The sequence below is a fragment of the Macaca thibetana genome, chromosome 9 (genome assembly GCF_024542745.1).
Source record: "Macaca thibetana thibetana isolate TM-01 chromosome 9, ASM2454274v1, whole genome shotgun sequence".
Taxonomy (NCBI): domain Eukaryota; kingdom Metazoa; phylum Chordata; class Mammalia; order Primates; family Cercopithecidae; genus Macaca; species Macaca thibetana.
Window position 1 is genome coordinate 72,740,963 of NC_065586.1, and position 23,245 is coordinate 72,764,207.

The 23,245-nt window shown below is 41.2% G+C and overlaps 1 protein-coding gene and 1 pseudogene across 13 annotated transcripts in view; both read left to right on the forward strand.

The window, feature by feature from the left end:
- Positions 1–23,245, forward strand: part of RHOBTB1 (Rho related BTB domain containing 1) — a 134,332-nt gene that overhangs the window by 78,771 nt on the left and 32,316 nt on the right. For 11 of the 13 annotated variants that reach the window (XM_050803032.1, XM_050803033.1, XM_050803034.1 and 8 more), the window contains 2 exons: positions 12,390–12,591; positions 12,954–13,057. In XM_050803032.1, coding sequence (XP_050658989.1) covers positions 12,400–12,591; positions 12,954–13,057 — 296 coding nt within the window. In that variant the 5' untranslated portion in view covers positions 12,390–12,399. Of the gene's footprint in view, positions 1–1,372; positions 6,477–12,389; positions 12,592–12,953; positions 13,058–23,245 lie in introns of those variants that run through there. The other 2 variants (XM_050803038.1, XM_050803039.1) reach the window with 2 other exon arrangements.
- On the forward strand, positions 11,014–11,167 carry LOC126963522 (uncharacterized; annotated as a pseudogene).

Sequence of the window (23,245 nt, forward strand, 5' to 3'; positions counted from 1 at the left end):
TCAAGAGATCGCATTTTGACAGTCAGTCTCTTTTTTGTCTTTGGTCAGTCATCAGTAAAGACAAAGAAAGATTGTCTTTACGTCTGTATTTAGAGAGAGCTTCTTATGCTTGACCTGTACCTCACTAATTAATTTTACAACATTTTCAAGTCTACTGTGTACTGTTGCCAGCATGGCTTTCAATTTGGTGACCTTATGTTTCATTTGTACGTGGTCTTTCTTTATCTCGTCCCATTACCTACTTATAATTTCATCTACTATTAGTTTATAAATGTATATTATCTTCTTTTACATGATTAAGTTCATGAATCTGATTTTTGAAGTTTTTATTCTGCTGTTTTATATAGCACATTTATCTAAGTGGAAGACCTTTCTTCTGTGCCTTTAGGTAATTGCTTGTACACGTCTATGCTTCAGGGTTTTTAATAGGTCATGTGTTGAATGGTCTCTGTTTACACTATCCATACACAAAAGGATTCACAAAGGCCAAGGATTGAAGCATATTCCAAATGCTTGAATAACCATAGGCTCTGTCAAAGATCAAGGTAGGGCTCTCTCATAGCATTCCAGGAAATCACCCAGTTCCAGAGCAGACAAGCAAAGGTACTCAATGTAATGTGAGCTGAGAGAACCTTTGAGGATGAATGAATTAAGGACAACAGTGAGGAATGTGACCATGGAAGTTACACTAATGTTCAGTCTTAAGAGGCAGCACCCCCTCACCTGACTCCCTCTTGCATTAACCCCACAAGACCAGTCAGTTCTGTCATAGGGTCAAAACTGAAAGGGTCTGGTTGAGTGGGCTGGAGGAAGCAAAAGCAGAATAGAGAGCATCTTTTTCCATACTTTGTTCTCTCTACCTGGTCCATCCTCAGCAAGGGACAGTCAGCAAGGTTACTCCATGCTGATAGCAGCAGGCTGGTTTCCTACTGGAGCCACTAGGAAACCTTCTTCCTCCACCCTTCTTTCTTCACCGTTGTCCCAAGTCAGTGTGGCTCTCATTACTCCAGATAATGGGCATCTGTGGTGAAAAATGTTTGCCTACTTCCTGGGCCAGTTCTTTTCCTTGTGGACATGGCAGTCTGCTGGTCATCAGTGACGTTCTCACTTGGCTCCATGGAAGTGAATTTGGCAGAAATCCTTCAAGTTTCTGGTACGTGGTTACTTTTTACCATTAATTTCTGGTACTGTTGTAGAGGCTGCTATCTGTACAGACTAAGGCTACTTGCAGTGAGATGATGGTAGAGGAGGGTTCAAGGCATCAGTGCCTTCATTGCCATCTTGTCTTTTTTTTTTTTTTTTTTTTTTGAGACAGAGTCTGGCTCTGCCGCCCAGGCTGGAGTGCAGTGGCCGGATCTCAGCTCACTGCAAGCTCCGCCTCCCGGGTTCACGCCATTCTCCTGCCTCAGCCTCCCGAGTAGCTGGGACTACAGGCGCCCGCCACCTCGCCCGGCTAGTTTTTTGTATTTCTTAGTAGAGATGGGGTTTCACCGGGTTAGCCAGGATGGTCTCGATCTCCTGACCTTGTGATCCGCCCGTCTCGGCCTCCCAAAGTGCTGGGATTACAGGCTTGAGCCACCGCGCCCGGCTGCCATCTTGTCTTGAAGTACAGCTAATTGCATTTTGTGATGTGGTTCTTTGGGGCTTAGTCTGAACGCCTTTATTCAAGACTCACTTTCATGTTAGTGATAAATCATTATCCATATGTAATGGGTACATGTGCCTCTCTTTTTCCTTTCTTTTCCAGCCAAGTAGTGACTCACCAAAAAAAGTTGAGAATCCCTTGAATTAGGATATTTAAGTCTAAAAGTGGATGAGAACTTTATGAGACTCTTATATGTAAATATTATTAAGATTTATAAATCGACTCTAGAAACTAGAACAAAATAAACAAGCACTCATTTGTTTTTCTAAATCCAGTCCAATCCTAAGGCCCCTCCTGTCTGCACATATTGGGACTCTCCTCCCCACCACCACCTTCCCATTTGGTGAAAGGGTGTGGTCCTTGGTCTCTGGTGGTTCCCATGGTTACTGATGCACTTCCTGTCAGGAAGCAATGGTTGGTGCAATGCCATCTGTCAAACACTGCTCTTGTGATGGGCCACACAGATGTCCCTCGAGGTGTTCCTCTCACCAACTGCAGGCTTAGCCACACACTGCTGCTTTCGAGGCCACAGAACTTAATGATCAGTCACCAGAGATAGCTGTGTGCAAGTTCTCTGCCAGCCCCAGGTGGAAGGTTTTCTAAGAAAGGTGGAGTGGCTGTATTTTTATATTCAATTCAACAAACGTTTATTGAAAGCTGCCTATAGGCCAGGCACTGTGACAAGATTTGAGGATTTAAAGATGAATCACAATTTCTGTTGCCAAAAATGTATAATCTCAGTGGGGTAGAAGTGGAATGCATATAAACATAATAATCAGTATTACAAATCAGAATTTGATAAACCCCCTTAGAGACTGTGCAAAGGAAGGATGTTTGCAGTGTGTCTTCTTCCAGAATGTAACTTGAATCTGTACTTGGCTGCATCTCTGCTGATTCTGCTCTGTCAGAGGCACCATCCTTTCTCTCCTGGAGAACTTAGGGTTTCCTCACCATTCCTCTGCCATTGCACCCCTGCCGACATGGCATGTTCTCTGTACATACAGCAGTCTCAGTGATATTGGTGATTCCTTTAAAAAGCAAATCAGGGTTGGGTATGGTGGCTCATGCCAGTAATCCCAGCACTTTGGGAAGCCAAGGAGGGAGGATCACCTGAGATCAAGAGTTCAAGACCAGCCTGGCCAACATAGTGAAACTCCATCTCCACAAAAATACAAAAATTAGCCAGGCGTGATGGTGAGTGTCAGTAATCGCAGCTACTCAGGAGGCTGAGGCAGCGAATCACTTGAACCCAGGAGGCAGAGGTTGTAGTGAGCTATCACGCGATTGCACTCCAGCTTGGGCAACAAAGCGAGACACTGGCTCATAAAAAACAAAAAAAAGCAAATCAGGCCTGTAATCCCAGCACTTTGGGAGGCCAAGGTGAGAGGATAGCTTGAGCTCAGAAGTTCAAGACCACCCTGGATAGCATAGTGAGACCCCCATCCCTACCAAAAATACAAAAAATTAGCCGGGCATGGTAGCACATGCCTGTAGTCCCAGCTACTCAAGAGGCTGAGGTGAGAGGACGGCCTGAGCCCGGGAGGTAGAGGTGGGGGTTGCAGTGAGCTGAGATTGTGCCACTATATGCTAGCCTGGGTGACAGAGCAAGCCTCAACTCAAAACAAAACAAAACAAAACTTTAAAAAAAAAAAAAAAAGCAAATCAGAACCTACCACACTTCTGCTTAAACACTGCAGTGGCTTCTCACTGCATTTAGAATAAGATTCAAACTCCTGACTATGGCCTGAAAGGCTGAGTATGATCTATCCCCACCTACCTTTCTAACCTTCCCACTTCCCCACTTCCTCTCCCTCAGGCTCTCCAGGCCTGTTTCCTCTCCCATCTCTTGACTGGGCCCTTCTCATTCTCCAGATGGCCCGAATGAGGCCTCTTCAGAGAGGTCACCCAGTCTGCCCCTTCAGGCTTCCCATCCATTATTTTTTCTCAACATCCTTTGGTTTTTTTCAAGGAACCCCTCAAATTTGTGATGATGTATTTATCTGTTTAGTTGTTTCTTTCCACCTGACTGCGAACCACCCCCGGCTTGCTTTTCACTGTACACCTATAGGCCTGGCACTCATTCAGTGCTTAGCATATAATTTTTAAATTAAGACTGCCTTAGTCCCACAGCGGGAGAATGATTTCAGCAGGTGAGTTAAGGGCACGAGGAAAGGGCCTTTGAGCAGAAGTAATGACATAGGCAAATTGTCAAAGGAGAGGCTCCCTGGTGTATTTGTAGAAGAAAGTAGACCCGTGTGTCTGAACCCAGCACAGTTCACTTATGATGGTTTTGAAATCCGCCCTGGAATTTTCATGCATCTTTAAAATTTTTGGTTTAGTTTTTCAAAAAATAAATGAAGTCTTTTCTTTATTTTTTCAATGAGGGCAATGTTTATTAAGAACAGCACATAAGGTAGAGAAGAAGGTTGGTTTCTAATCTTGGTTCATCTCCCCAACTGACCTTGAGTTTTAAAAACAGAGAGAGCACGCTCTTGTGTGGGTCTCCACTGTCATAGAGCCCTGGTGAGAATCATGAGCAGATGTAGTAAAAAGTACTTCTTTCATATCAGCAGGTGGTTCTGTAGTATTTGCATCCATAGACTTCTATGCAGCATCCTTTCTGTTACTTACTCTTTTCTTTTTTAATCAAAACAGTCCATTGAAAAAATAATATTGATTACAACAATGAAATCTGTTGATTTAAATGGTGGAACACAATGTTATCCTGGAGATATAATTCTGTGAAGTTTTGATTCAGGGAAAGTCCAACCCAGCCCTTGCATCTCTTTCCCAGCTCTGGATCCATTCTTTATTCCCGCTGAGATGTTTATTTTATGTATGAAACAGCTCCCATCTACCTACAACTGCTGATTAAAAGCTCAGAATAATGAAATCTGCTCCGTCGAAACTTGACTGTTGGCTATAGTTAGTATGCAACTCTTAACATTTTTCTTTTGTTCCTGTCAATAAAATAAAATTCTCAGTTTTTTATTTCAGAGCTAACTCTTCAAATACACTAAAATTTGTTGCACTCGTATTTTCTAATGGCTGAGCTGAATTACTTCTTAAAGTTAAGATTATATGCTTTTGGGAGGAATAAGAAAATGTAGTGTCTGTGCAATAGCATCATTCAGACTGTCTGTGAACAGCTAAATGGAGATAAGAGTACAAAGGTCACTCCATGGGCCTTCAATTTTTGTTTTTAAGCAGACTGCTCACCATACCTTGATAGAAATAGCAAATATAGGGCCAGGCGTGGTGGCTCACGCCTGTAATCCCAGCACTTTGGGAGGCCGAGGCGGGCGAATCACCTGAGGTCAGGGAGTTTAAGTCCTGACCAACATGGAGAAACTCCATCTCTACTAAAAATAAAAAATTAGCCAGGCGTGGTGGCAGATGCCTGTAATCCCAGCTACTCGGGAGGCTGAGGCAGAATTGCTTGAATCTGGGAGGCAGAGGTTTCTGGTGAGCTGAGATTGTGCCATTGCACTCCAGTCTGACAACAAGAGTGAAACTCTATCTCCAAAAAAAAAAGGAAAGAAAGAAAAAGAAAAGAAATAGCAAATATAACAAGAGACATAGCGTAAATGATAAGATGCAGCATATCCCAATGCCTGGATGATTCGCAGCAATTAGGAGACCCCTAGTGGGGTTTCTTAGTCAAATGATAACTCTTTTCCTACCCACTCATCTTGATTTCTGAGTTTCTCATGTTAGAGGAGTCTTGCACGCTTGCCTGAAATCAGTTAGTGGCCCTACGCTGAAGGGCGCCTATCTGAGCAAACAAGTACATCAGCCACAGTGCCCTGAGTTATTGAGTTATGGGGGCAGAACTCTAGAGGTCTTCTAGGTGTCTTGTAAATGAGGGAGTGGGCATGCACCGAACTTCCTGGGAGTCTGTTTCATAAGAGAGGGACAGAACATCATGAAGGTCATCAAGGCAAAGACTGAAGGTTGGGTTGAGGTACCACCAAAGGGAGGTGATGTGAAGAGAAGACCAGAACAACTAAGGTCACATTTGGCTCTGTCCCTATTTTTCCAATGGGTGGCCCTCAGAGAGAGTCACCATTAAATTAGGGGACCTTTGGACCAGAGGGGTAGTCAAGAAAGGCTTTGCAGTAAAAGGGTGTTGTATAAGCATATGTTCCAAGCACTTTAGCAAATAGCTGTACCCCACAAACACTTGATGATTTGTTAAGTGTATGAAAGGGGCATTTTGAAGGTATAACCAACACACACACATGCACCCAAATTCACAAGCTACCATTCCATGATTTGTTAATACAGGAAAAATATGTGTGTATGGATGCGTGTACATTTGTTTTTGTTTGTCGTTGCTTCTCCTAGAACTCTTTATTGATACAGAGAAAAAAATAAATTAGTTTATGAGGCAGAGGATTGTTAGGAAACCTTTCCAGAGGAGGTGATCTCTGAGTAAGGTTTTAAGGAATGACTAGAATTTGCAAGACAGACAAGGAATGGAAGAGGGTTGGCAAGAGGGAGTAGTGTGTCTGTAGGCACTGAGATAGTGCTACAGGGTGAATGTTCGTATCCTCCCACAATTCCTATGTTGAAGCCCTAACCCCCAATGTGATTGTATTAAGAGGTGGGGTGTTGGAGAGGTAATTAGGTTTGGATAAAGCCATGAGGGTGGAGCCCCATGATGAGATTAGTGTCCTTTTAGGAAGAGGAAGAGACACCAGAGCTTTCTGTCTCTGCCTGTCATGTGAGGACATCACAAGAAGACAGCTGCCTACAAGCCAGGAAGAGAACCCTCACCAGAACCTAGCCACACCAGCACCCTGCTCTCAGACTTCCGGCCTCCAGAACTGTGAGAAATGAGTTTCTGTTGGCTAAGCCACCTAGTCTTTGGTATTTTGTTACGGCAGCTGAAGCTGACTAAGGGGGTAGTTAGAAAAGCTTTTTAGAGGGTATTAGGAAGGCTTTTGTGACAGAGCTGCCACAGTAGGATATCTGAATAAGGTTTTAAAGAATGAATAGAATTTGCCAGGCATACAAGGAATGGAGGAGAGTTGGCAAGAAGGAAAGGTGTATATAAAGGTAACAAAAAACATTTAGAATTTGAGAAAGTCATTTTGTGTGGCTGAAGTGTGCTACGTTAGTTTCTTATTGCTGCTGTAACAAACTATCAAAACTTAGGAGCATAAAACAAAATGTATTTTCTTATAGCTCTGAAAATCAAAGGTCTGTCATGGGTCTCACTGAGCTTGAAGTGTTGGCAGGCTGTGTTACTTTGGGGGGCCTAGGGGAGAATCTGTTGCCTTACCTTTTCTAGCTTCTATGGATCACATACATTACCTGGCTTGCAACCCCTTCCTTCATCTTCAAAGCCAGCAGTATAGCATCTTCATGTTTCTCTCTGACTCTGACTTCCTGCCTACCTCTTCCACATTTAAAGGACCACTGTGATTGTGTTGCACCCACATAGATAGTCCAGGATAATCTGCTTATATTAAGGTCAGCTGACTAGCAACCTTAATTTCATCTGCAACCCTATTCCCTCATGCCATGCAATGGAACATATTCACAGGTTTCACGGATTCCATGGACATATTCAGGGAGGCCATTATTCTGCATACCACATATACAATGCAAGACATTGAGGGTGACCGTAAAGAGTAAAGATGGCATGACCCATCAACCCTAGGTGGAAAAGATCATCCATTCAAAAGGGACCATCATCTGACATTTAAAAATAAATAGAGGAGTGAAGGTACTGGAGATTTTCATAAGGTATAATGGGTGTGTTTCTGTTGACTATTGGTTCATAAACCCAAAACTTGGTGGCTTAAAACAGTAATGATTTATGATTTCTCAAGATTCTGAGGGTTGGCTGGTGATTCCACTGCTGGTTTCAACTGGGCTCATTCATAAACTACATTCAGCTGTAGGGTTGGCCGAGCTGGAAGGTCCAAGATGACTTTGCATTATCTGGCACATAGTGACAGCCATTGGCAGGGCTGCCTCAGTGGTTTTCAATGTGAATTCTCATCCCCTGCTGGGCTAGGCCAGTTTCCTTACATGGTGGGCTTGTGGCAGCATTCCAACAGCAAGAAGGTAGAACTGCAGGGCCTCTGGAGACCTAGACTCTAGACCTCATGCAGCATCACCTCCACTGCATTCTTTTGGGCCAAGCAGTCAGAAGCTTAGCATTAATTCAAGAGGAAGGGAAATAGATTTCACCTCCTGATGGGAGTTGCTGCCGTGGCCTTATTTCATCCAGCACAGGCTGTACAGGTAGGAGTTTTTGTTCTGAGAGTGGAATTTTGAAATTTGGGATTTCAGAGGTAAAATCTTTCTGGATGACAACAATATCCAGCACGTGTCCAAAAGGAGATGGATGGCTCAAGTAGAATGTGGTAAAGATCACTGGCACTGAAGGAGAGAAGAAATGGTGAGGCTAGGATATGGGCTGCACCATCCTGTGGGCCCAAGAACACTGTGTGGGCAGGGAGTGTGGAGGAGTGGCATGAAATCCAGGAGATGACAGCAATAATAGCAGGCAGGTATGAGATGATCAGACCAGATGGGGTGATTCTGTAGACCATGAAGAGCATGATCACGCTTTTCTAGGTCACCCTTGTGAGTGGTGGGGACCAGAACTACTCCACCATGCCTTTAACTTCCCCACCTGCACGGTCTTGTTTATTTAACAGTTTTTCAAATAAACTTGTCCCTTCTAATTTCTGAATACTGTGCAAGTGGATTCATCAGGTATTGGTGAAAATATGAAATAACGTTCAAGTCAGTTTTGAGTAAGATGACGGAACTGCCATGGTAGCAGATTACCAGTGTCCATTCTTTCAAGCTTTTCTTTTTTTTCCTACCTTCCTTGTCTCCTCAGGTATGTATCTAAGTATGAGAGGGTCTCCACATCGATCAGCAGGATTTATAGTGGTGACATTTATTAATAGTGTTAAATGAATAATACTTATTACTCTCATTCTAGGTAAATAAAAATCAGAAACCAGACAGTCATTATCCAGATGGTCCTAAGAGTACACTCAACCACCAGAATGCTAGATATGAATAAATTAGAGCCTGTAACAAGTGGAGAAGGATAAAATTGCATATTTTTATAATTACTACCATAATATAATGTTTCTGTGTTTATGTGTAACAAATGAACAAATGATTTACAACAATGCAACTGTAGCATGAGTTTCCATCCTTAGCTGTGACTTCACATTCTTAAAATGCTTTTTAGAATACCACAAGAGACATTTCTGTTCCAAATAAAAGATTTTCAGTATTTGGAAATTCAGTGAATGCTTCCTGGAAATTCCATATCTGCAGCAAGTGATCTGGGCCATGAATATTTAACTCTGCCCGGCCTTTTATTTTCCCTTACATATTATCCATTTCGCACAAGGGTCAACACCTTTGGCAGTCACTTTGGTCTCGAGCAGACTGTTAGGGATTAGAGGACCCACGGATGTTATTCTCACCTTTGACACAGAAATTCTTCTTAGGACTACTCATGAAATGTGTCTAAAAATAAGTGAAGTAATGATAGTTTTTGTAATCATAGCCTTAATATGAAACTAGAAGGGCTTCTGTTAACTCTCGAAGTCATCTTCAGTGAAAGCGACATAGTCATTTCATCAGTGCTGCTATGATTCAACTTATTTGGGGGATTCCTTCTTGGGGGCTGCTAGCAGGGCTAGTTTGCAAGCCTACCAGAAAATCAATTCTGTATTATTAGTGTCCTATTCTCCGTTTTTACCAAGTCTAAACATTCTCCCAAATTTTAGGGATTGGCTCTATATGACATTTATCTATCAAAAAATAAATAAATAAATAAAATTCACCCTTAAAAGAGTAAGGTTTCCCACCACTGAGGACATTTAAAGTAATGAACCTCCATTTCCAAAGTTGTGAGACTCCAACTAGAATCTGTTTTTCTGATTCCAGCTACTACCCCATGCTAATGTAACCAGAAACTTCTCAAAGGGTGTTAAGTATTACCATTTTTATTCTGGAATTTAGAAATGCCTCAGGCAAGCATTTTTAACACAGCTTTCCGACTCTATTATCTTTTCATTAACTGTGACCTCTTCCCCGCCCTCTCCACACCCAAAACTTTTTCTGTCTTCTTTGCTTAAGATCAGCTACACCACATCTTGTTTCTGTGTTCTTTCATTTTCAGTGAGTTACTGTTTGGTTAATTCTTCCAAGTTGTATCCTTTTTATAGAACTTTGTCATTATTAGGTTTATGAGTTTGCATCTAATTGTGGCCTTCCACCTGACTCAATTTTGTCATCTGAATGCATTTGTCTTCAGTATCATGATTATAATTTTTGAAACCATCAGCATGTCAGATACTGCACTGAGGACTTAATTCATCAGTTTACATAATCCTCACAACAACCTTAGGAGATGAGTATCATCATGATTCCCACTTAACAGATGAGGAGACTGAGGTTCAGAAAGTACAAACAACTTGCCCAAAGTCCAATGACTGGAAAAAGGGGGAGCTAGGATTCAAACTCACATCCTTCTAAGGCAAGGTTTCACAACCGCAGCCCTGTAACGTTTGGGGCTGGGTAATTCTTTGTTGTGGGACATTGTCCTGTGCACTGCAAAATGTTTAGCAGCAGCATCTCTGATCTTCTACCCACTAGAAGCAGAACTCCCTCCACTAACTGACAACCAGACACGTCTCCAGATACTGCAGAGTGTTCCCTGGGATTTGTTTAGGACCCGCCAATCTAACACCAAATTCATGCTTTTGCTATGTTACACTATTAGACGGGTAACTAAGAAAACCATAGAAGTTTAAAACTAAATTTGCAAGAAATCAATTTTAGGAGTCACCATGCCTGGTTGATCATCAGAATTGGAGATTTTTAAAGACTCCTTTTCCCCACCCAGGATGTTCAGGATAAGTATTTGTCAGGCGGACAGGTATCTGACTGTTTTAAGCCTCTCCACGGTGTAGGAATTACAGATCCAATCCTAACCTAAGCACACATCTGTTCCTTGAATCACTCTACTCCATTCCTGCCAAATCGTTCTCCAGCCTCAGCTTTAACACGTCTTGTGATGGCGTTACAGTCGACAGTTCCATACCCTTCACTTTCTGAGACAGCCCATGTTCCAATAGTCGTAACTGTGAAAAATAATTCTTCTTAATATTCTTTCTCTATATCCCTGTCAATGCCCTTAATCTCATGTTATCCAAGTTATTGTTTTTCTCAAATCAGATGAATTAAACAAACACTTGAGTCCCAATTATGTATTAGGCTTTACTCTGAACAGTTTCTTTACCATAGCCATTAAAATCTTTACTGACTCCTTAAAAATGACTGTCCACCCACTTTTTTCAGTTTAACAATGGACTTCCATTGCTTGTCAGCCTTTTGACTAAGATCAAGTGTAGTATCTGTTCTTATTACAATAGACTCCCTCGAAAAGGCAATTATAATTAATTAAAATATTAAACTCATACATGGCTGGCCTCCTACCCAGCCGCTACTGGTAAGCAGTCTGCACCCCTGTTTGTGAAGGGTCCTGTCCCTGGGGAGACCAAGCTGGCAGGTGCTTTTTTTCTTCCTCTTGGCCTCTCATCAGCAACCCTGTTTAAACCTTCTTGGATGATTTCAGGAAGATTCCAAAGTAACTCTCCTGGTAAAATTATTCTTTGCCATATGTTCCAGATTTCTTGATGAAAACACGGAAGATAATGTTTTTGAATCTTATTATGGGCCCTCTTAAGAATATCTTTTTTTGTGGCTGGGCACGGTGGCTCACGCCTGTAATCCCAGCATTTTGGGAGGCCAAGGTGGGGAGATCACTTGAGATAAGGAGTTTGAGACCAGCTTGGTCAACATGGCAAAACCCCATCTCTACTAAAAATATAAAAAGTAGCCGGGCATGGCGGTGGGCACCTGTGATCCCAGCTACTCAGGAGGCTGAGGTAGGCGAATCGCTTGAACCCAAGAGGCAGAGGTTGCAGTGAGTGGAGATTGCACCACTGTGCTGTAGCCTGGGCGACAGACTGACATTCCATCTCTCTCTCTCTCTCTCTCTGTCTCTGTCTGTCTCTGTCTCTCTCTCTTTCTCTCTCTCTCTCTATATATATTTTTTAATGAATTTTGAATTTGATTTAATACAAATAAATATGTTAATTTGATTAAATTTAGACTTACAGTTTACTCTTCTTTGACGTCAGGTAGTCTTTCAGCCTGCACTTTTGATTATTCTCTAAGTCCCCATAATAGTTTTGAACCTATAGAAAACTGCTTTTCAACAACAGATATTGGCTAATGGGCAATATTGTGATGAAGCAGATGCTAGCATTGCCAAGGCTGCCTATTGCCCCAGTGTTGATGTTTAGCCCTACAGGTGACCGGACTTGCTAGCAGGCCAACGTGAGTAGCCAGTAGGCTATAAATGTGTGCCAGCTGTCCCGACAGTGGCTGAATGGAGTTCCAGTAGGCAGGCTGTGTTTAGAGAAAACCAAGAAGAAAATAACATGTTAACGGGAATAAACCGTTTGGGGTCAAAATAACAGTCCCATGTTTTTGTACTTGTGTGAGATATAAAAAGAAAACTTGAGTGTCAATTAGGCTTAGTATGAACTTCCAAACATTCTTGCCCGTGCTTGTGCACCTCCAAGGAAGTGGCTGGATGAAGGCAAAACTCCCCGAACATCTCACGTCTTCGATTGCTCTGGAAAGCCTTGGTGTCCTTACTGCGGTGTTCGCTCTCTCCTTCCAGAGTTTTATAAATGGACGCTGACATGGACTACGAAAGACCCAACGTTGAAACCATCAAGTGTGTGGTCGTGGGTGACAATGCCGTGGGAAAGACGCGCTTGATCTGTGCCAGGGCGTGCAATACCACGCTCACGCAGTATCAGCTGCTGGCCACCCACGTGCCAACCGTGTGGGCGATTGACCAGTACCGCGTGTGCCAGGAGGTAAGATGCACAGAGTGTCTTTAGCATCCCTAGGGCACATCATTGCTGGTTACCAGTCTGATTTTTTCAAGGAGGAGCGTGGGTAAATTGCACATTCAAAACTAAACTAACCTTTTTAGTGCCACAAAAGAAAACAAAAGTAAAATGCAAACCGGAGACTATGGCTCTGGGTATCCTGAATGAGGGTTGAGACAGGTGGTTCCAAAAAGGGAATTAAGACTTAGCTTAAATCCCATTAGATAGAATAAGGAAACTTAATGCAAGTGAATTGAGGGGCACTGAGGGTGCTGACTTGAACATGCTTCTCCTAGGGAACTTCTTAGTGACACTGAGCACAGATGCTGTCTCTCTCTCTCCTGCAGGTCTTGGAGCGTTCTCGGGATGTTGTTGATGAAGTGAGTGTTTCCCTCAGGCTTTGGGATACTTTTGGTGATCATCACAAAGACAGACGCTTTGCATATGGCAGGTAAACCAAGACTAGTACAGTGCGGTTGAGCTTGAGTGCAATTTCCTTTTCAAAACCAGCAGCTGGTTCACAAATCAACAAAAACCACATCATATGGCCTTGAAATGTGTTGGGTTCTGCACTGTGTCTAAGAAAAGAAAAAAGAAAAAAAAAAAAGAATGGTATTGTTTCCTGAAGTCAAGAAAAGCAGCATGCCCTGCCAATGAGGAAGTACTGTGTTGAAAACAAGCAGTGGTCAAGCTGGAAGGTTTGCTAGATGAGGATTCTGTAACACCCTCCAACTGCAGGCTGCTTTGATTGCTGGTTCTCTGAGTAACACTTCACTTGCCTTCTTTTAGAATGTTTTATGTTATTTTGGCACTCAGTCACCCTACTTCAGAAGGACTCTTTGGTCTTTTCATGACCATATTGGCAGAGTCTAATGTTATTTGCTTTGGGTTTTGTGTTATCTGAAAAGTCTGTTATTTTTATTAGAAGGTCATTTTTAAAAAGAAAGAAAAACATCCCTGAAGTCCTTTGCAAGACATATTTCCAAAATGAACGGAAACACTAATGTTTATTTTTTATTTTTAAAAAAAGGAGAAAAAAATCTAGTAATGGGAAAACTCCTCTAAAAGGACATTAATATGGGTAGGAACATGGTCAAAGTGCCTTAAAATATTTAGCAACCTCTGCTTGCCACCATAACTTAACGTCTCTCTCAATGAAAGGGTTATAGGTATTAAAATCTGGATTAGTGGAGACTTTTTTTTTGCCACTTAATTATAAATGAACACATTTCATTTTAAGTGTAGAATGTAGATATCATGGCCTTGTTGTCTCTTCTTAACATTAAACATCATGTTACCTTACAGGATTTTATTAGTTAGGAGCTCCAAGCACATGAATTACTCCTTGGTATCGAGATAAGCATTTCTGAAGATTCTTCTATTTCTCCAAGCCAGTAGCTCTCTGAACAGACTTTTATTGTCATTTATCTAAGTGGCCTAAAATAATGAATAAACTGCTGAAAGAGTTTGCCCTATTCCTAGGAATTATTTCACACACTGAAAGAATCTGTGACTTAGACCACTTTTTTCAAGGGGACTCAGAAAGAGAGATATGGAAGCAAAACACGGTTTTAATGTCCGCTTGGTAACAAGGACTTTTGAACTTAATATCCGACATCATAGATAGTTTTCTTTTCCTTGAATTTCCTGGATTTTTTTTTCTTCCTGTAATGTTCTTGATTGTTATCTTAGTTGCCGTTTTGCTTTTTTCTTTTGGCCAATTGTTCTACATGTAAAAATAACAATTATAAATGAACCTGCTTGTAACTGCTGGGCAGTCAGGTTTGTAACCCCTGTGGTTTTGAGGAAGCTTGATTTGATGACTTTAGGCAGTGTGAGGATAAATACAATAGATTTCAAAGGACTTTTTTATATCCCCACTTCTAAAACGGTGTTGTGAAAATGATGAGCCTGATGATGAGTTAATGGAAATATTTGGGTTTAGACTCTAGAAACTATTTCAACAGCTCAGTGATTTGTTGCCACTAGAAATGTATGCATTTGTCAATACCTGTGAAAAAAAAAATACCACAGAAAAAAAGAGAAAACAACAATGAAATGTATTCATTTCAAACAATGAATTTTAACATGACCCCTCAGCGTAAAGCTGGTGCGGTGGTAATAAAAGGGCTGCTTCATTATTTTGTGAGATTCCTGCATAGCATTTATTTAATGGCACAATGGCCTTCGTAGATCCACACTGGGCCCTGTCCAGCTCCCTGACATAGCTGGAGTCATTTTACAATACAACATGCCATACCTGCGTGTGTGTTCCCTCCCAACAAAAATAAGCTGCTCTTTCCTGTGACTCCATCAGTTCAAAGTGCTTTGTTCTGCTCCCTTGTCTGTAACATTTGGTTCTGTCAACTGTAACCCATTATCCCTTTGGTAGAAACAGGAAGTGCTCCCCCAAGCCAACTTTGATTCTCTGAGGAACATAGAGGGGCTTCAGGAACACTCCCGTGTTTCTGGCCACGTTCTCCTTGGGGCCTCACTTTGTGTGCATGTTTGTACCTGGTATTTCCTCTGTCTTTTCCAATTCCTCACAGCCTCCAGGTGTCTTGACACAGACCCCACCTCTAGTTAAAGAACAAAAACCAGAGCTGCTCTTTCTTGCACTCCAGCATCTTTCTGTAAATGCTAAATATGTAAGATCACATTGACGTAATGCCAAAAAAAATTACATTTTTATGGAAAAACCTGAGAGAAGTAGTTCTTTTATTCACTCTAGGTCCCTGACCAGTACATTTCCCTGCTCTGAGAGAGCTGTTTAATTTCTTAATGACTTCAAGTTTTACCTTTATATCATTCGTGAAGGCGAGGAATCATAATTATAGCTTCTGACAATGTTTGTTTTGCAAACCTGTTTTGTGACTGACATTTTTACTATACTTAGTGAGAATTACAATTCAGTGGGATGTACTCAGACATAAACTTTGAGGCATGTGAAATACGTTCCCTATACTTGGAAATGTATTTGAGACCTTTTTAGAATAATTAATTTGATTCTTGTGGTGACAGTGAGAGAAGCCAGATTTAAACCAACATGTCTTAGACCTTGCCTTCGGTTTCCTCTGCTTCATAGCAAAAGATAGTTAATAAGTTGCCCCTCAAACATTCTTTGGCATGGACAAGCTGTAGTTTGCAGAGAGGATTCTGTGGGATGAGGAGTTGTCAGTGGTAGGCAGTTGGCCAACTTGAATTTGCAATGTTCCTGATGTGGTATAACCACAGTGTTATTGCTCTCTTATGATTTAAATGGAACTATTCTACCCATTTTTTGCCAATTAGAATAAAATCTTCAATTTATCAAAAACCTGCTGTGTGCCAGTCAACACATTAGGTGTTTTGCCAACATTAGTTAATCCTTTCAGGAACTATAGGAGGCAGAGATGATCTTGGTGCTACCATTGAGTAAAGGGTTGAGTTCTTTTACTACCATAAATTTTCCCAACAACTGAGTCTCAGAGGCAGATTCAAAGTCACTCTGCCTGACTCCTGGCTCTCACTCTTTCCACTGTGCCAAGCTACCTCAACCTACTGGGACCCTACATTGGTGAGCTGGATTTCTATTTGCTCTTTTGGATTTGTGCAAAGATTGGAACTAGAAGAGATTTCAAAAGGTCATCTGGTTGACCCCATGTCTTCAGGAAGGGAAATCATCCATCTATCCAAAAAGAAGTATTGATAGGAGCCCTTCTATTCCATGGAGATGAAGGAAACAGAGTAGCATGAGCATTGTAATGCTCTGCACTTTGAAAACTGTCGACCCTCTCTTCTCTGGAGTGAGTAACTCCAGCTCTCTTATGGCCTTTTTCCCACCACCTACTTTATATCCACTTTTGGATGAACTTTTAAAGCTCTTTTCTGGATCTTTTAAAATGTCAGGAACAAAACCGTACATAGTAACCGTGACTTTGATCAGCTGCTCGTTTTTGGCAAGGAAAGCTCCTCTTCTTAAAGGGATGTCGCTCAACTCAAGAGTTGTCTCCTGGAGCTCTTATGAGAATGAAATGTCCACATTTAGGGACTTAGCACTGAAAATATAGACAAACGGGATGGGCTCTGCCTTTATCAGGAATCTGGCCCTTCAGTCCCTGTATTAGTCAGTTCTCACACTGGTAATAAAGATGTATTTGAGACTAGGTAATTTATAAAGAAAAAGAGGTTTAATGGACTCACAGGTCCATGTGGCTGGGGAGGCCTCACAATCATGGCAGAAGGCAAAGGAGGAGCAAAGTCACATCTTACATGGTGGCAGGCAAGAGAGAGAGCATGTGCAGGGGAACTGCCCTTTATGAAACCATCAGATCTCATGATACTTATTCACTATCATGAGAATAGCATGAGAAAGACCTGCCCTCATGATTCAGTTACCTCCCACTGGGTCCCTCCCATGACATGTGAGAATTATGGGAGCTACAGTTCAAGATTTGGGTGGGGACACAGCCAAACCATATCAGTCCCTTTTGTCTAGTCACGCACAGGTAAATAATTACAGATTCTATTGGTTTTTTTTTCCCCCTATAAAATTTCCTTTATTGATCTGCCTGCAGGTCAGAGAACCTCCAGACACTGAATAAAGCCTATGTTGCTGACAGTGATAACAACAAGTACAGTTTAATCAGGGCGCCCCATGCGCCAGCCCTGTGCTACGTGCTGCACGTGTCCTGTCCTGCTTCATTCTTGTGGCGAGCCTGCAAAATAGGCTCATTTCACAGTTGGAGAAACAGGCACAAAAAAGGGCCAAGGTCAGACAGCCTGGACAGAGTGGAGCTGGACTTTCCTCTTGAGTCTGTCTGACTCCAAAGCCCACATCTTCCCCATCCACCATGCTGTTGTAGCTGGTGATGATGATGGATGACAAAATTACTTGAAATTTCCTCCTGGTACAGTCTGAATCTTACACAGTCCCATGTGGACCCTGAAGGCCAGCACTCACATTCTATTACCAGCTCTGAAATTCCAGTGTTCCTCTTAAATTCTTTATTCCACAGCAAAGAACTTAATTCTTTATATGCATCCATAACTAGCTGAGCATGAGTCCTTTTGTTTTCAGTAAAAATGATACATCCAAGCAAACTTTCTGAGAGTGAATGGGAATCTTGGCATGTTTTCCCCAAATCATTTAACTAAAACATTCAGAACCACTGTACTTCCCCTTATCCCCAGCAATTTCTGGGCATATTTTCAGTCCAATTGGAACCCATTTATTATATAGCTTATTCTTACACACTGATTTTTCTCAAACGTTGTTAGTTCCTATGAGAAGTAAAGTACATGTTTTAAATCAGAACTATGGTTTCTGGGTGTCTAGTTTCATGTTGAAGGTACCTGTAATCAGACACGAATGAACACACCCCATTCTCAATGCACTGTTGAGGCCCTTTAAAAAATTCAGGACTGTAGTGACTGGTGTTTGTATCTTTGCCTGGGATTGGTTGTGCTTGTGTTTTATGGCAAGGGAAAAAGTAAGGATCAGTGTATCTGTCTAGATAGAGCATTTTGAGTTAGCTCTTAATGTTCATAGCACATTCTAAAGGCTGGGCCAGAAGTAACATTGTAATGATGATGTTAGGATGGCAAATAGCCTGTTACACAGTGAAACGTCAGGTGGATCAGGATGTGGACCAGGGCCAGGACTAGGGCATACTGAGGGAGTCACTTGTCTTGGGTGTAAAATGTAAATAATAATAATCTTAAAAAGACAGGATCACCATTGCTGTTTTTTTTTTTTTCTCCTTCTGCCTCAGACACAATATGGCATTGTTACTGATGCTGACTATATTTAAAATTTTGATACTTTGTCCACCATGGATTTTTTGCCTTAATTTTTTTTTTTTTTTTTTTTTTTTTTTTTTTGAGAAGGAGTCTTGCACTGTTGCCTGGGCTGGTGTGCAGTGGCGTGATCTTGGCTTGCTGCAACCTCTGCCTCCCAGGTTCAAGCGATTCTTCTGCCTCAGCCTCCTGAGTAGTTAGGATTACAGGCACCCACCACCACACCCGGTTAATTTTTTGTATTTTTAGTAGAGATGGGGTTTCACTATGTTGGCTATGCTGGTCTTGAACTCCTGACCTTGTGATCTGCCCGCCTTGGCCTCCCAAAGTGCTGGGATTACAGGTGTGATCTACTGTGCCCAGCCTGAATTTTTTGTTTGTTTGTTTTTTTTAAGTATTGTCTGGATCACTGGGGTTTTTTTGGTACCCTCATATATTTTGCACTTGAAGCAAGTGCTTCGTTTTCTTCATTCAAGTCCTGGCCCTAATGGCAGACTTTATAAATAGATAGCAAAGTAACTAAGGGAAGAAAGTTAGTAATGCATGTGCTTTTTATGGAAAAGTAATCCAAACCACACTTTTAAATATATGGTACCAAGAGGTCTTGGAAAATTATCACTGGTTGTGTCTTAAAGACATTCAGTTCAGTGTGCCGCTGTAACAAAAAGAACTAAAAATTGCTCAGGTTACAGAAAAAAAGTAGAAAGACATGAGAGAAAAGCAGCAAGTTGAACCAAGAGATAGAAATAGTTGTTCCCTAAGAGGTTAGGTTAAAACTGTTAGCTCTGCTATTTGAACAGAGCAGTCATTCGGATGTAAGAGTTCTGGAAGAGGTGAATCAGCCCATTTTAGCCAGTACCTAGATGACTCTGAGGCAGATGGTCCTCTGGCCCCACTCTGGTAAACACTGTCCTGGAATTTTCTGATGCTCGTTACCAAACCTCAGTCAGAAGGGAAGAATCTTTGATGATGAGAGACAGAGCTTTTGAGTAAGGGATGCCAAGCAAAAAAGAGCACATACTGTGTGATTCCATTTCTGTAACGTCCTAGAAAATGCAATCTAATCTATAGTGACAGAAAGTAGATCTCTGGTTTCCTAGAGAAGAGGATGGTGGGGAGGGATGGATCACAAAGGAACATAAGGATATTTTAGGGGTGATGGAAATGTTTGTCATTTTGATCATGATGATGGCTCAGGGGAATACGTATGTCAAAATTAATCAAATTAAACAACAAATATGCAAATGTGGTGTATTTCCATTATATCTCAATAAAAATTCTTTAAGAAGAGAAATAGGCCGGGTGTAATGGCTCACGCCTATAATCCCAGCACTCTGAGAGGCTGAGGCAAGTGGATCACTTGAGGCCAGGAGTTCGAGATCAGCCTAGCCAACATGGTGTAACCCCATCTCCACTAAAAATACAAAAAAATTAGCCAGGTATGGTGGCACACACCTGTAATCCAGGCTACTCTGAAAGTTGAGGTGGAAGAATCACCTGAGTGTGGGAGGTAGAGGCTGCAGTGAGCTAGGATTGTGCAACTGAACTATAGCCTGGGCAATAGAGCAACACTCTGTCTCAAAAAAAAAAAAAAAAAAAAAAAGAAAGAAAGAAAAGAAAAGAAATATCTTGATGGACAAAGTAGTCTATGATATGTGAAGAAAGGTTTGCATGTTAGACTATATTTTTTTTAATTATTTATGGAACTTTAAGTTAGTTCTCATTGAAAACATAAATCACTATGTGAACTTAAAAAAAATGGAACGAGATCCTTAATAGCTGAATATAACCCTGAAACTAAGGATGGGACAGTGTCATACTGTCACACAAAATCATGCTGGTTTCCTTTTCTCAGAGATAGAACCCCCATTCAGTGGCTCATAATCTGACCCAGGGGCCTGTATCTCAGCCTGTGGTTATGTTTATGTCTTTTTCTAACAAGAAACGTTTCACCAGATACCCTGTGATAGCCAAACAGAGAACACCAAGTTCTGTGAAAGTTTTCCGTTTCTTCATCAAATAGTAACAATTTTGTCTTTTGTAGCTGGTTGGTTCTGAAACTGCTGAACATGGTGGTAATCTCTGGGAGCATGCATGTGACTCCATTTTGTACCCAGTCACTCTGACTGGAAACTGGGTGCTGAGTTGAGTGATCAAGTGTGTCCTGTCACTGGGGTTGGTTACTAGACTCATGGGCATGAGACTCCATTCTTATTTGTTTCTCTGGATTGAATCCCAGCCTGCCTTCCCAGCCTCCTGTCTTGGTCCAGACATAACAAAGTATTTGCAGTTCCGTGTCCTTTGTACCCTCCAGGCCCACAAACATGCATTATGTTAGAATTTAGACCTCTATCCCACCTATTCTCAAGCTAGCTAATCACTACTCATATTCTAAGAATTAGAACAAGTGTCACGTACTCCTAGAATTCCTCTCTACACTCTTCCTACTCTCTGTCACTTTTGGAATCTAGGTGAGGTGTCTCTCCTTATGTTCCCGTAGGACACCTTTGCAAATTCCTGTTGTAGCAATAACTGTATTGTGGGAAAACTGGCTCCTTAATTTTCTCCCATTCCCCTTATCCTATTATCATAGTATATTTAGGACAGAGATGGTTTCTTTCTATTCTCTATCCCCTGTACCTGGGCCTGGTGTCCTGTAGGAGCTTGGTCAATGTTAGTTGAATGAGTCGACAGATCTCTCAGGTGTTCCAGGATCTTCTAAGGCATAGACAAGGAAATAGTCTTATAATAAATGCCAAATTATTTTCCTAAGTTGAATTCTATATGTGCACTTTTATAATAAGAATAACAAGTGATGGATCAACCTGCAGGTGATGAAGATGGAAAATACCGGTGCTTAGCCTCTCCTTAGTGAATTAGCAAACAGAAAGATCAGCTGCAAAACCAGGAGAAAAAGGAGAGAGTTGCACTCAGCCATACCCTCAAATCCTCCCTTGTTTTCCCCAAGTTCTTGGACTTGTAAATTGTTTTGGTAATGCCTTTCATGAATGAATATTCTTAAACAGCGAATTACTTGTATGAATAATAATGCTTTTCCAATTATAGGTTGTTTCTCCTCTGGGTATCATTTTCAAGATCTTTATAAGAATAATTTTTAAGAATAATTATATAGAGAGACATTTTTTAATCCATTTGCCTAAAGATGAGAGCATTAACTAGAACAATTAAAGGTGGATTATTGCTGTTATGTGATCATCCAAAACAAACAGATACACGTTAGACTACATGCATACAAATAACTCAAAAAATTAAATCTGTGGTGGAAGTTTAGGGATTCTGTACTAAAGAACTCAAGCATAGGATTGCAGTGAAGCTGAATCATCTGGCGCACAGTAAATACATGTACCATTCTCTGTGCCACCCTCGGCCTGCTGTCCCACACTGTCCTTCCCGCTCTGAACTGGTACATCCTGTATTCTACCCAGAAGAAAAAACAGAAGAGCTGGGATTCCTATGCCTGACCCAGGCTTGTCCCCAGGATGAAATTGTCCTTGGAAAGCAGAGTGCCAAATGAGATAGCAACAGGGCTTGATTGATGCCTGGGGCTCACCCATGTGCCAGGGCCAGGAAGGATTTTGGCTGCTGCCCAAGCACTGGTCACATGGCTGGGTTCTTTGTGGCTCAGCCCAGAAAAGCACTGATGGGCCCAAGAGAGTCCACAGGAGTGCAATTAATGAGGCCACTGCGATGGGCAAAGAGAATAAGGAATATATGCATCGTTCAGTACATTAACGTCTTGTGTTCTGCGTTCCTTTTACTTTTTTTCTATTACTGCTTAATAACAGGAAGCTTGACAAGTTGGGTCAAATACAACTAAGTGTGTTGACTTTTCACGATGAAAGAAGAAAAAAAAACATCAGTTTGTGATGTGTTTATACTGGAACTTTCTGATGAAGAAATATATTCCAGCCCATACAGTTTTTCCTTTTAAAGTAGGTGGTGAAAACAAAGAGACTGTTAAATAATTCTGCATATCTTCAGTGGATAATTGTTACCTATCTTTCAGCTATTCCATATCAATAAAGGACACAGCTGGTAATCCAAAAGGAAAGGATCTCTTGATGAAAGTGGTCTGCCATTCTTATTAAAGTCAACATACAAGATACATTCTTGGTGATTTTTGAACCCATAATTATATTTGTCTGACAATAATTGGCACTTAACGGTTTATAGAACACTTTCACTGAGATTTGCCTTAGTGAATCTTAACAACAATTCTACCAGTAATTTCTAATATTGGCCATGATCCGACTTTCAAAATTAGTCCACCACTTTATTCTCCCCCAAAAATGCCTCTGCCCCCAGCCTAGAGAGGATGAGTCAAAAGGAGGAAGTTCTGAATTGCAGACACAGAAAGCACATTAGTGAATTCTTTTTCCAGTTTATCATCTTGACTATCCTTTTAGTGATTTGTTTGTTTGTTTCATGTGTTTTTTAAAAAGCAAGATGGTCTGTGTAATAGAGGGCTTTCTTAAGCCTTAATTCTGTTGTAACTTACCTGGAATTAATCCTGAAAGTAACCTGTCCATTTCTTTACATTTCCTTTGCTTCTGGAGATAATCTAATTCCTGGAAGAAATTGTTAATGCATTATTATTCTGGTGTTATGAAATTATCCAATTACATGGGGTAAAGAGATTTTTTTAGAGAAATTCAAATAATTAAAATATATAGAGATTAACCGGTTAACCTCTGCTGTATACCAGAGGTATTACATGGCAGTCTTTCAGCAATAATACTCTGAAGAACTGTAATGGCTCACATTATATTTTCATTCTTTATTAAAGTTCCAAGTGATTCTCTGACTTACGTTAAGCCTAAATTAATCTCTTTTAGACTTT